At 50.0% G+C, this 13,032-nt stretch overlaps 1 protein-coding gene across 1 annotated transcript; it reads right to left on the reverse strand.

The window, feature by feature from the left end:
- Nucleotides 1–11,856: 11,856 nt before the first annotated feature.
- Nucleotides 11,857–12,825, reverse strand: LOC308266238 (sideroflexin-1-like; the record flags this gene model as incomplete). Its single annotated transcript, XM_080700337.1, is given in 2 exon segments — nt 11,857–12,753; nt 12,757–12,825. Coding segments are annotated over 2 exon segments (966 nt in total).
- Nucleotides 12,826–13,032: the final 207 nt, after the last annotated feature.

The following is a 13,032-nucleotide window of genomic DNA, read 5'->3' on the forward strand; positions in this document are numbered from 1 at the left end:
AGGGGTGTGACGCATCTTGCTGCTGCCCAAGGGATGGGCGGGAGAGGAGCCCACGAGGCAGGAGGCGAGATTCAGGCTGGGCCGGCAGAGAAAGGGCAAGGGTGATCGATAGTGCGGAAGAGGGTCCCTGGGGACCTTTGTGTAACAGAGTGCCTATAGTGTGTTAAAAAATGCCCCCCCAAAATATATGTGCACCCACATAGCTGAGGCTGTCTGCGAACCACGATCCTCCAGTCTCAGCCTCCCGAATGCTGGGATTATAAGCGTGTGCCACCACGCCCTGCCAGATCTTTCTTTTCGTTTTTTGTTTTGTTTTGTTTTGTTTTGGTTTTGGTTTTTTTTTTTTTTTTCAATACTAGGGATCGAACCCAAAGGCATTCTATCTCTGAGCTATACCCCCAGCCCTATTTTTTATTTTTTGTTCTTTATTTTGAAACAGGGTCTCACTGATTTGCAAAGGGCCTCACTAAGCAGCTGAGGCTATCTGTGAACCATGATCCTCCTGTCTCAGCCTCTGAAATGCTGGGGTTACAAGCATGCGCCACCACGCCCAGCCAGATCTTTCTTTTCTACAGATAATTTTTTACTGCAAAGAAAAGCTCCTCCCACCGACCTAGAGAAAGAATGTAACATAACTTTTTTGGGAGGGTCAAGGAGAATAGCTTTAAAAGGCTTCCTTTTGCCCAGCGTAGTGGCACAGGCTTGTAATCCCAGTACTTGGGAGGCAGAGACTGGAAGATCGCAGGTTTGTGGCTAGTCTCAGCTACTTAGTGAGGCCCTCTGTAAGTAGTGTTTCAAAATAAAGAATAAAATAGGGCTGAGGGTGTAGCTCAAAGGTAGGATGTCTCTGAGTTCAATCCCCAGTACAGAAAAAAAAAAAAAAAAGTCCTTCTTTTAGGCTGAGACCAGAGGATTGCAGGTTCAAGGACAGCCTCAACATAGGGTGCACCACCACACCCAGCTGGGAACTAAATTTTAGCAGAGTGAATGTCTTGTTGAGCAAATAAATGAACCTTTAATCTCTTACTTTCTTGTCCTTACCTTGTGTCTTAACCAATAGACCTGCAGCCCTGATTCACAATGCAGTCACCGTCTTTCCTCCTCCCCCACAGCTGGTCAGCACAGCTGGAACAGCAGCTCCCTGGGTGTGCAGGAATCACTTCATGCTCCTCTCCCATAAAACAGCAAAAACTCCAGTGCTCCTACTAGGTAGGAGCCAGAGGTGAGCAGGGCAGGGAGGAGCCTTTCTGAAGAGATATGGAGATTGCCCCACCCAGCGCCGTCAGAGACTTCCAGCCCCTTACATTGCAGCTTTAGAAACCAGCAAAAGAAATCCCCCGTGGTGAATTGAGCACAGTTGCAGTAAGCCCTAACCACCCCAAATTATATGCCTGAGGAGCGGTGGGATTTCTGGACAGTATATATAAGCACCTCACCATGTGGCCAACCTGACCCTTCTTCATTCTTCCTGGATCAGCTCTGTGGCCCTGCAGGTGAACCCACCCAATAAAACCCATTTGTGTCCCCCCAAATGAAATCTTCCTTTGGGGGAGACAAGAACCAAGGGAAACTCATAGCCCCGTGACACATGGTTATTAGGATTGAATGAGATCATGCCAAAAAATGCTTGCCATGATGTTTGGCTCCATACACCTTCGCTGTTCGGATTGATATTCTCATATTAAGCTTCATCTGGGCCATCATACTGTTTAATGCGTGTGTGTGTGTGTGTGTGTGTGTGTGTGCAAGGGCACATGGGCTGGGTATTAAAGCCAGGGGCATTCTACTGAGCTATACCTCCAGTCTTATTTTTGCTTTTTTTTGAAACAGTCTTGCTAAGTTGCTAAGAGCCTTGCTAAATTGCTGAGGCTGGCTTCAAACCTGTAATCTTCCGGTCTCAGCCTCCCAAGCACTGGGGTTACAGGTGTGCTCCACCGCTCCCAGCTTGGTTGTGGTGAACCCTCTCCCTTTCCCTTCAGAGATCATCCCGAGTCTTCAACAATCTATGTCTCTCTGTCTGTTATCAACTGACCTGTGTCTCACACACCACACACGCACACACACACCTATGTTGCAATACTGCAGCCTCAGCTGCTTAGTGAGCCCCTCTGTGACCTAGTGAAACCCTGTTTCAAAATTAAGAATTAAAAGCCGGTCATGGTGGTGCACGCTTGTAATCCCAATACTTGGGAGGCTGAGACAGAAGGATCCTGGTTCGTGGCCAGCCTCAGCTAATTAGTGAGGCCCTTTGCAACTTAGTGAGAACCTGTTTCAAAATAAAGAATAAAAAATAGGGCTGGGGGTGTAGCTTGGGGGTAGAATGCTCCTGGGTTCAACTGCCAGTTCCGGGAAGAAAGGAAAAAAGAAGAAAGAGAAAGAAGAGAGAAAGAGAGAGAGAGAGAGAGAGAGAGAGAGAGAGAGAGAGAGAGAGAGAGAGAGAGAGAAAGGGTAACCTCCACCTCCAATATGTGTGAATGTAGTTTCATTTGGAAACAGAAGCATGAAAATAGAGCTAGGGAGTTCACGAAGGAGGCAAGCACCAATCAGGTTATTAACGACAGCTTTAATTAAGAACCTGGCACCTTTGGGGAGTCAGAAGGCCGTCAGGGAAGGGACTGACAAGCCACGCGTCCGGAGAGTCGCGTGTTGTCCCAAATGGCCGACTGAGTCACGTGGCAGAGTGGAAGTACCGATGTTTTACAGGCATGTCGATTCTCTCAAGACTTCTGTAGTCTCTCGACCTCTGATGTCTCACGGTATCTCCACTAGTAGCTTCCAGGGTTCTGCTTCCTGTTCCACTGCGGGGTCACGTGGGGGGACCCAACCTATCAGAAACAGGGTGTTTTAGTTGGGTGTGATGGTGCACGCTTGAAATACCCGCACTTGGGAGGCTGAGACAGGAGGATTGCTCAGGTTCAAAGCCAGCCTCAGCTACTTAGTGAGGCTCTCAGCAACTTAGTGAGACCCTGTTTCCAAATAAAATAGAAAATAGGTCTGGGAGTATAGCCCAGAGGTAGAAAGCCTCTGGGTTCCACCCCCAGTACCAAGAAAGAAAGAAAGAAAGAAAGAAAGAAAGAAAGAGAGAGAAACAGGGTGTTTTGCACAGTAAATGAGTTCCAGTGAGGTGGTTAGGGTGAGCCTTATCCTAATCGGATTGGCTTTCTGATGAAAAGGGGGAATTTAGAGACAGATATGCCTACAGGGTGATAAGTTGGGTCCTGCACTCATGTGACTTTGTGTCACATGACCTCTGCAGGGCAAGGGTGGGGCTGAAACCCCCTCGAGAATTGGGCGTTCCCACGAGTAAACCCCCATCTCACGAAATGCATACCTTGAAAAGGAGAGCCCACGTCCTCAAGCTTCAGACAGGCGCGCGGGCCCCACGGTGCCTCGCCCTGATCCCCGGGAGAGCCGTGCCATTAAAACTTTACATGCCACGTGTACCGGACCTCTCTCGTGTTTTTCACACTCCGCCATACTCACATTATTTTTTATTTTACTCGCATTAATTTTTTATTTTACTTATCATTTGGTGCCGAACCAGGAGAACTCTTGGGTCCCTTCCCCCCCTTTTTTTTTTCCTTTTTCTCTTTTTATTTTTACTCTCTTTTTGAGCCCCAGACTCTCCAACCCGCCAGCAGCTCAACTGCGAGGTCCCACAGAAGCACTCCGCTTGCAGGCGTTGCTCCTGCCACTGCCGCTGCTGCCGCCCCGTGCCTGCCCGGACCGTAAGCCTTCTTCCCCAGCCCCGCGCTCTCCGGGAGAGCCGGCGGCCTTCTTCCTGCCCCGGGCTCTGCTGAGAGTCCACGGCCATCTTTTCGGCCCCACGCTCTGCTGAGAGCTGGTGGCCATCTTTCCGGCCCCAAGCTCTGCTGAGAGCCGGTGGCCATCTTTCTGATCCTGCGCTCTGCTGAGAGTCCGCGGCCATCTTTCCAGCCCTGCGCTCTGCTGAGAGCCGGTGGCAATCTTTTCCCGCCCACGTGCTCTCTTCTGGAGTGCCGACGGCCATCTTCCACTGCCTCCGCGGCCGCGGCCACCACTGCCGGGGCATGCAGGTTCCACTGGCCGCCAGGCTGCCACTTCCACCCGCCCGGAGCCAGGCTCCTTGGGTGATGCTGGTACCTGCTCTGCCTGCCGACCTCCTGCACGGGCCAGGACCCCTGCCTGCCGCTTGGACCTCCTAAAACCGCCGTTCCAGCTCAGTGCTCCGGTCACCGCCGGGACCTCTGGCCGGTTTGCCCAGCCCGCCCCGAGCCAGGCTCATTGGGTGGTGCACAGCCGGCTTCGGTGTCCACCACAGTCACCCGCACCAGGCATAGCTCTACTCGTTGCTGCTGCTCCATTTCGCCCACCCAAGCCAGGCTCACTGGCGGTGCTCCTCGGGGCCCAGCCTCAGCGACTGCCGCATGCCTGGAAGCCATTTTGTCTCCACGCCGCAAACCCGGTAAGCCATGCTGCCTGTATGCCACTGTTTGATCCCGCCTGCGCCAGCTGCCAGTGCCGTCCACACCAGCCACCGGCATCCACGCGCCCCAGCTCCACCGCGCCCCCAGCAGCTTCTCAGCGCTTCTGTCGCAGCCAGCGCTGGCTGGCAACACTTCACTCTGGTAAACTGCCTCCTTCCCTTGGTTAGCGGGTTCCGGACTTGGGTCTTCCGGTCCACTGGGACCCCAAAATCCAAGCGCTTGGTGACCCATTGTCCCCTGGTCCACTGGGACCACCCTCCGGATGACCAGGTCATCCTCCGGTTTGGAGAAGGGATGAAGACGTTCTTCCCTATCTCTTAACCTCCGTTTCCGAACGATTGAGCAGGGAAATTGGGGACGCCCATTTCCTGTTCTTCGTTTCCACCCGCGAACCAATTATGGGAAGTCGAACCTTTATACTAGCAGATGCCCTGAGAGCCTGTCTGCCTTGATACGAGTTGGGAAATGGGTTGCAGTGGCCCAGGAATAGTTAGGAACTTTTATAAGCGGTCTGGTATCCCTCCAAATGCTCTCCCCCATCAGCTTCCATTTATTTTTCCACCAGCTGCCATTTTGTGATGGCGCGTAGTCGCTGCCTGGTGATGTCACAGTCGCCATCTTGGCCCGCGCCAGACCGCAATTTTGCTGGGCGGCCCGCTCGGGCGTGCCCTAGGTGCTGCAGGAAATGCCAGGCCAGGGCTGCGGTGACACCCTCTGCCCACGGGGAGTCTGTGTTGCCATTCTCGCCAGACACCCACCCCGGGACATGCTCTTTGTGTGTGAGTGTAGGTCTGTCTCAGCTGACAGAACCTTAACATGGCATCTAAAGTTTTAATTCCAGAGAGAAACAGGCGGAGATGGAGCGTACACTCTGACTTTGCCAAAAAGCAGATCTCTGGTAGCTGCCCTTCGGCTGGCGGTGGTGGCTCAGCCCTCTGGAGCGCCACCTAGGTGTGGAGGACTGCAACGAAGACTACCTCCAGGAGCCTGCCTGAAGTGGGGCAAAGCCACGCCCACCAATCAGACTGTGCCCGGCGTGTGGCCAGGAGGGCCACTGGAACAGTGCCCTTGGAAAAGGATGAGCCCCAGGTGCCTCAACACAGGGGGAGGACCTTTCCAGACCAAGCCCCGCCGCTGGCCCTACTCAGCCTGGCTGAAGACTGACGGCTTCTGGATCCCTCAACCTCCATCCTCTTTGCCAGCTCAGGGTAGCTCTCCAGGTACTGAGTAAGCCAGTCTCCTTTTTGGTCTCCTGCTCAATCTCATGATTTGTTTTTTTTCTTTAATAGCCCTTGCCTGTTCAAGCCTCCTCAAGCGCACATCACTAAGCTGTCCAGGGTAACCTCCAATTCGCACTGCAGCTATGCACTCACCTGCATCCCCTTCTGGGGGACTGGACTCCCGACTCCTCCCGGCCTGGGGCCCCTGACGATGCCCCTTCACAGCAGGAAGAAGCTAGAGGGTCCATTCGTCATCCGTTATCCCTACCATCAAAAGGCCGGGATGATAAGTTGGGTCCTGCACTCATGTGACTTTGTGTCACATGACCTCTGCAGGGCAAGGGAGGGGCTGAAACCCCCGCGAGAATTGGGCGTTCCCGCGAGTAAACCCCCATCTCGCGAGATGCATACCTTGAAAAGGAGAGCCCGCGTCCTCAAGCTTCGGACAGGCGCGCGGGCCCCACGGTGCCTCGCCCTGATCCCCGGGAGAGCCGTGCCATTAAAACTTTACATGCCGCCGGGCGTGGTGGTGCACGCTTGTAATCCCCGCGCTTGGGAGGCAGAGACAGGAGGATCGCGCAGGTTCGAAGCCAGCCGCGCGCGCTGGCTTAGGAGACCCTGTTTCCAAATATAAAATGTAAAAAGAGGTCTGGGAGTGTAGCCCGGAGGTAGAAGGGCTTCCAGGAACCCCAGTACCACCAAAAAACAAACAAACAAACAAAAAAAAAAAAAAAAAACTTTACATGCCATGTGTACCGGACCTCTCTCGTGTTTTTCACACTCTGCCATACTCACATTATTTTTTATTTTACTTATCACAGGGAAGATGAGCTGAAGAGACAGAGCAAAGAGGGCATCTCCAGCCAGACGCGGTGGCACACCTTATAATCCCAGTCCTTGGGAGGCTGAGACAGGAGGATCCCACAGGCTCAAAGCCAGCCCTTAGCTACTTAGTGAGGCTCCCAGCAACTTAGTGAGACCTTCTTTCCAAATAAAATATAAAATAGGTCTGGGAGTGTAGCCCAGAAGTAGAAAGCCCCTGGATTCCACCCCCAGTACCACAAAAAAAAAAAAAAAAAAGAAAAAAAGAGTATCTCCAAGCGTCAGATAACGCCTGGACAAGACACACACCCCTCCCTGAGAAGGAACCAAACCCAAACCTGCCCTTGCACTTCAGACACCCAGCCTTCATGCCGGGGCTCACAGCGCCATTGTTGACATCAGCCCGTGTGTGCCCATTTCTTTAGGTAGCACTAGCCAACTGATGCAGTCATCCCTGGGTAGTCAGGAGGGAAGGGTTCGCAGGTCTATTCCCTTATGTCAAATAAAATAGTGTTTGAGGTTGGGTGTGGTGATGCGCGCTTGGGAGGCTGAGACAGGAGGATCGCACAGGTTCGAAGCCAGCCTCAGCTGCTTAGTGAGGCTCTCAGCAACTTAGTGAGACCCTGTTTCCAAATAAAATAGAAAATATGTCTGGGAGTATAGCCCAGAGGTAGAAAGCCTCTGGGTTCCACCCCTAGTACCACCAAAAAAAAAAAAAAAACAAAAAACAGTGTTTGAGAGCCGAGCGTGGTGGTGAATGTTTATAATCCCAGCGTTTGGGAGGCTGAGACAGAGGATCATGGTTTGCAGACAGCCTCAGCTACTTAGTGAGTCTCTTTGCAACTCAGTGAGACCCTGTTTTGAAAATAAAGAATAAAAAATAGGGCTGGGGGTATAACTTAGTGGTAGAATGCCCCTGGGTTCCATCCCCAGCACCGCAAAAAAAAAAAAAAAAAAAAAAATTTAAAAACAGCGTTTGCATATCACCTACACAATTCCCGCACACACTTCAAATACCCAGCAGAGCGGAAATGCTGCGTAAACAGTTGGTATGCTGTATTTAAAGAATACCGACAAAGAAAAAACTCTGCACGTGTTTGGCACCGATGGATTTTTTTTTTCCAAATAGTTTGATCTGAGGTTGGTCGAAAGCACAGATGCGGAGCCTGGGGACACCAGGGCTCCTGGACAGGGGCCTCAGGCGCAGTCTCCATCCAGGCGTGGGGGCTGCTGACTCAAAGAAATAGCTTGGGGCAAGTCATTGATCTGGTTCCCATGCTGGGGCCTTTTTCTCCTCTTCCTCCAGGCAAATAAAGATGTGGTGGAGCCCAGGCCTCAAGAGAGTGGGGAGGGGAGACTTCCGTGCACCGAGCCACACACACAGCATGATTTGAACAGTAAGTGGAGAGATCGCTCCTACCCGGGGACCCAGGAGCCAGATGAGTAAGTCGTGCGCGGTGGTCTTAGGGGAGGGTGATCGGTTTGGCTGGTGGGCGCCCTGGGTGCTCATTTGAGGAATCCTCTCTAGCATCTGCAGTCAACCCCAGCCACTCCCCTCTGTTATTTCCTGCCATCCCTTCGCCCCTTCCTCTTTCTTCTGCCCTTCCCTCAAATAAGCTAGGCTGTGCGGGTTTCAGGCAAACCACATATAGAAGGCCCAGAGCAGCCAGGCATGGTACCGCATGCCTGGAACCCCAGCACTTAGGAGGCTGAAACAGTTCAAGGCCTGCTTGAACCTTAAAAATAAAATGGGAAAGCCGGGTGTGGTGGCGCATCCTTGTAATCCTAGCATTTGGGAGGCTGAGATAGGAGGATTGCAGTTGGAGGGCGGCCTCAGCTACTTAGTGACGCCCTCCACAACTCAGTGAGACCCTGTTTAAAATAAAGAATAAAAAGTCGGGCTGGAGGTGTAGCTCGGAGGTAGAATGTCCCTAGGTTCCATCCTCAGTACAGCAAAAAGAAAAAAAAAAAAAAATAGGAAGCTGGGCGTGGTGGTGCATGCTTAAAATTCCAGTACTTGGAGGCTGAGACAGGAGGATCGCACAGGTTCAAAGCCAGCCTCAGCTACTTAGTGAGGCGCTCAGCAACTTAGTAAGACCTTGTTTCTCAATAAAATATAAAACAGGTCTGGGGGTGTAGCCTGGAAGTAGAAGGCCCCTGGGTTCCATCCTCAGTACCACAAAAAATAAAATAAAATAGGGCTGGAGGTGTGGCTCAGAAGGAGAATGCCCTGGGCTCAGTCCACAGGGCCAGGAAGAAACCTGTCCTTTCCATTTGCCTCCCTCCCGCCCTTCTTCTTCCAGTACTTTGGCTCCTCTGCTTCCACCAGGCGAGCCTGGAGGTCAGGCTCAGGAGGATCACAGCGAGGCCATTGGAAGGCAGTTTAATCCCCACCCGGCTGCCCCGCCCGCCCGGGCGCTCTCAATCTCCTCTAGAAGCAAACAGGAGTCCTTAAACTATCCAGGTGGCACCAGAGAGCAGATTTTGGGCGGACAGATCACTGCTAAGCATCTCCTCAGCCTATTATTTTTTCATTGATTTTTCTGTAGCTAACATCACACGGACCATCAAGGACTGAGTGGAAAATTGATAAAAGGGATTCTAAATGCACTTGTGAAGTGTGCACTTCTTTTTAAATTGTCCATCGCTTTTGTTCACGAAGTTGCTCTTCTACACCAACTCTTCCTTCCGTCTCAGAACCTTTGTGTGTGTGTCTGTGTGTGTGTGGGGGGGGGGGGTACTAGGGACGGAACCCAGGGGCTTTCTACCTCTAAGCTACATCCCCAACCTATTTTATATTTTATTTGTAAACAGGGTCTCACTAAGTTGTTGAGATTCCCACTAAGTAGCTGAGGCTGGCTTCTTTTTCTTTTTTTCTTTCTTTTTTTTTTTTTTTTTTTGGTGGTACTGGAGGTAGAACCCAGAGGCTTTCTACCTCCGGGCTATACTCCCAGACATATTTTATATTTTATTTGGAAACAGGGTCTCACCAAGTTGCTGAGAGCCTCACTAAGTAGCTGAGGCTGGCTTCGAACCTGTGCGATCCTCCTGTCTCAGCTTCCCAAGCGCGGGGATTACAAGCGTGCGCCACCACGCTCGGCTGAGGGTGGCTTCTAACCAGCGGGATCCTCCTGTCTCAGCCTCCCAAGTACCTGGTTCTCTGTTCCTGCCAGCAGGCTGCGAGCCACAGGAGATGCTGTGGTCACGCGGCAGAAGGAGCAGAAGTCTTGCAAAATCTTTGGGAGTGATCTGCTTCCATAGAGCCCTTTGAGGGAATAGGGAGGATAAAATTAATAAATAGATAAATGCTAACATTCTGTCCCAAAGTTTGAGATAGATAGATGATAGATAGATGGATAGATGATAGACAGATGGATGACAGACGCACATTTGAAGTGTATGACAAGCCTTATAAGTGGGTGTGATGGCACAAACCTGTAATCCCAGTACTTGGGAGGCTGAGACCAGAGGATCACAGGCTCAAGGTCAGCCTCAGCAACTTAGCGTGGCAACTTAGTGACAATCTATTTCTTTTTGTGTGTGTGTGGTACTGGGGATGGAACCCGGGGGCATTTTACCTCCAAGATACATCTCTGGTCGGGTCCTATTTTTTTTCAGTCTTTTTATTTTTTATTTAATTATTTATTTATTTTTATTTTTTTACAGTACTGGGGATGGAACCAAGGGCATTATACCTCTGAACTATACCCCAGCCCTAATTTTTAGTCTTTTATTTTTTGAAAGGATCTCACAGAATCGCAAAGGGCCTTGCTAAAGAGCTGAGGCTGTCCACAAACTGCAGTCCTCCAGTCTCTGCCTCCCAAATGCTGGGATTACAAGCGTGCACCACCACCCCATCTCAGTCTTCTTATTTTTATTTATTTATTTATTTATTTATTTATTTATTTATTTATTTTGGTGGTACTGGGGTTCCTGGAAGCCCTTCTACCTCTGGGCTACACTCCCAGACCTATTTTTATACTTTTTTATTTGGAAACAGGGTCTCTTAAGCCAGCGCGGCTGGCTTCGAACCTGCGCGATCCTCCTGTCTCCGCCTCCCAAGCGCGGGGATGACAAGCGTGCGCCACCACGCCTGGCTGGTCTTCTTTTTTTTTTTTTTTTTTTTTTTTTGCACACCATTTTTTCTTTATGAGGAAATTCAGTCTGGACACATTGTCAGGAAAAAGATCTGTCAAAATTAAATAGTTTCTAAATTATTTTTCACTTCTGATTTACAATGATCTACACCTAATGAAACAACTAACTTGCATATGATGTTGAACCTCTATAAACTGAAAATATATGCTGTTCCATTAAATATACTGTATGTGAAATTAGAACAGTGATGTAAACAGTGGTGCATGGATTCAATGTTTTCAAACAGGGTGGAATGTAATATATAACATTCAAGTAAAGTACACGGTGACAGATTGGCACATTATATTATCTTTGTTTCCTTCTGAAAGCCAAAGAGATTTAGTAGGAATGGCAAGAAAAGATATGCAGGGAGCGGGAACTATGGTCTCACTTCTAAAATATTCCATCCAATCAGATTCCTCACAGTCATCCAGCATTAGTACTGAGTATACTTCTAAAATTTGACATTTGTAGATTTAAGTTACTTGCTTATTTGATTGAAATAACTGGATATAAAGTCAATAACTGCAAGGGAAGCTTAACACCTTTATAAGAATATAAAACAATAAACTTAAATTCAACCAGGAGAATCCACCAACAACATGAGTGCATCTAAGTGCTGCAGCGGGGAAGGAAGGCAAGGCACCTGGCCTAAGGCGACTCCTCCAAAATCTTCACACCCTCTGTATGCCGGGCTCGCCCACCGCCCAGTCGGGAAGCAAGTGCTCTTAGTATTTAAAATAAATTTTTGTCATTAGTCTCAGAGTTTTTTGTTTTCCTGATTCACTGCTATGATTTCTTGGATTTGAAAGAGAAGTGGGAATGAAATTCAATACTTCAAATGGATTACCTTTGCACTGATTGCTCATTAATAAATATTGACTGAGCATACACTAAGCACCTACTCTATGCCTAGCCGTGTTTTTAAAAACTTTTCATGATGGCTGGGATACTGAAAAATGGCAACTGTAAAAGCTACAGGAAGTGTATTTCCATAAATCACAATGATTCAAATGTAAGGAAGCCAATAGGTGTCAGGCACCAGGCCGGCACCAGGCTGTCAGCAGCAGCTTTATTCTAAAAGGCTAACGTGGATCTTTGAAAGGTTTTCCTAACTGGGAGAACCCAGGGGGAACAGGATTTTCCTCACTGATATGGCTACACTGGGTCTGCAGTTGGTAGGATCAGTGGCCGAGGCTTCTCTTCGTACTTCACAATCCCTTGTTAAAGTACACGCGGTGTAATTCAGGATGGCTTTCTTGGATCTTGGCTTGCAACTCGGCCTCCAAGCTTGTCACCGACATGGAACTTTTCTGAGGAAACAGAGCACAGCACAGGGGTGTGGCAAACACCAAACAGAAGCCCACTAATCCAACTTGTATGGGTGCACTCATCCACGGGAACCTCTTCAAAAATGCTTTCTTTTCCAAAGTGTTCACGATAAACTGAGGGATGGCCATGCCAGGGGCCGCCATGAGGATCCTGGAGATGACCACTTGTGTGATGGCTTGCTCTGCAGCGTTGGCTGATTCGCCCAAGCGGTTCCCGTTTTCATCGGTGACAGGAATGCCAACTTTGAGTTCCCTCTGCCTCATTAACGGAATATTAATGCAATTAGCAGCAGCGACAGCAGCGAAGGGGACGAAGCGTCCTATCAAGGGCGACACATGCTTGGTTTGCGCATTCAGTCCTAAAGCTGTTGCCACAGCACCAGTTGTTGCAGACACATAAGCTGTCCCCAACTCGTTGATGGCAAGAGGAGTATCTCCGCTGCTGTTGGTGTAATTGACAACTGCACTGAAGGACCGGCTAATCCACTGCCAGAAAAGCACCGCCGGGGTGGTCCTGTAGAATGTCCTCATACAGCCTGTGATGGTCATGTTCATCGGGACCTGAGCTGACATCCTTCCTATCAAAATCATCTTCTCACCAGTGTCAGGGTGAAAGGCCGAGTCGTAGACGTATTTTGCTCTCCACAGCTCATTTTCCGTAAGACCTGGAGGAACAACTCCTTGTCTGTAATCATGTACGATTTTTCTTGCATTCTCTAGTTGTTCGTTTGTTAACAGAATATTCCTGGGGTCGGTGACAGTGAAGAAATGATTGGCTCACCCAACAAAAGTGCTCTGGTCCCATCGGGGCTCCCTGATATTAATGTGTGGCGGAACTTCCCCAGACATCGTCCCGGACTGCGACTCCCCGCTCCCGCCTCTCGGGCCGCTCTGCACCCTCACCGCCACCGGAGGGGCCTCTTCTTACTTTTTGAAACAGGGTCTCCCTGAGTTGGAAAGGGCCTCGCTAAATAGCTGAGGCTGTGCACAATCCCCAGTCCTCTAATCTCTGCCTCCTGAATGCTGGGATTACAAAGGTGTGCCACCACGCCACAC

Source organism: Muscardinus avellanarius (genome assembly GCF_963383645.1).
Source record: "Muscardinus avellanarius genome assembly, chromosome: 8".
Lineage (NCBI taxonomy): Eukaryota > Metazoa > Chordata > Mammalia > Rodentia > Gliridae > Muscardinus > Muscardinus avellanarius.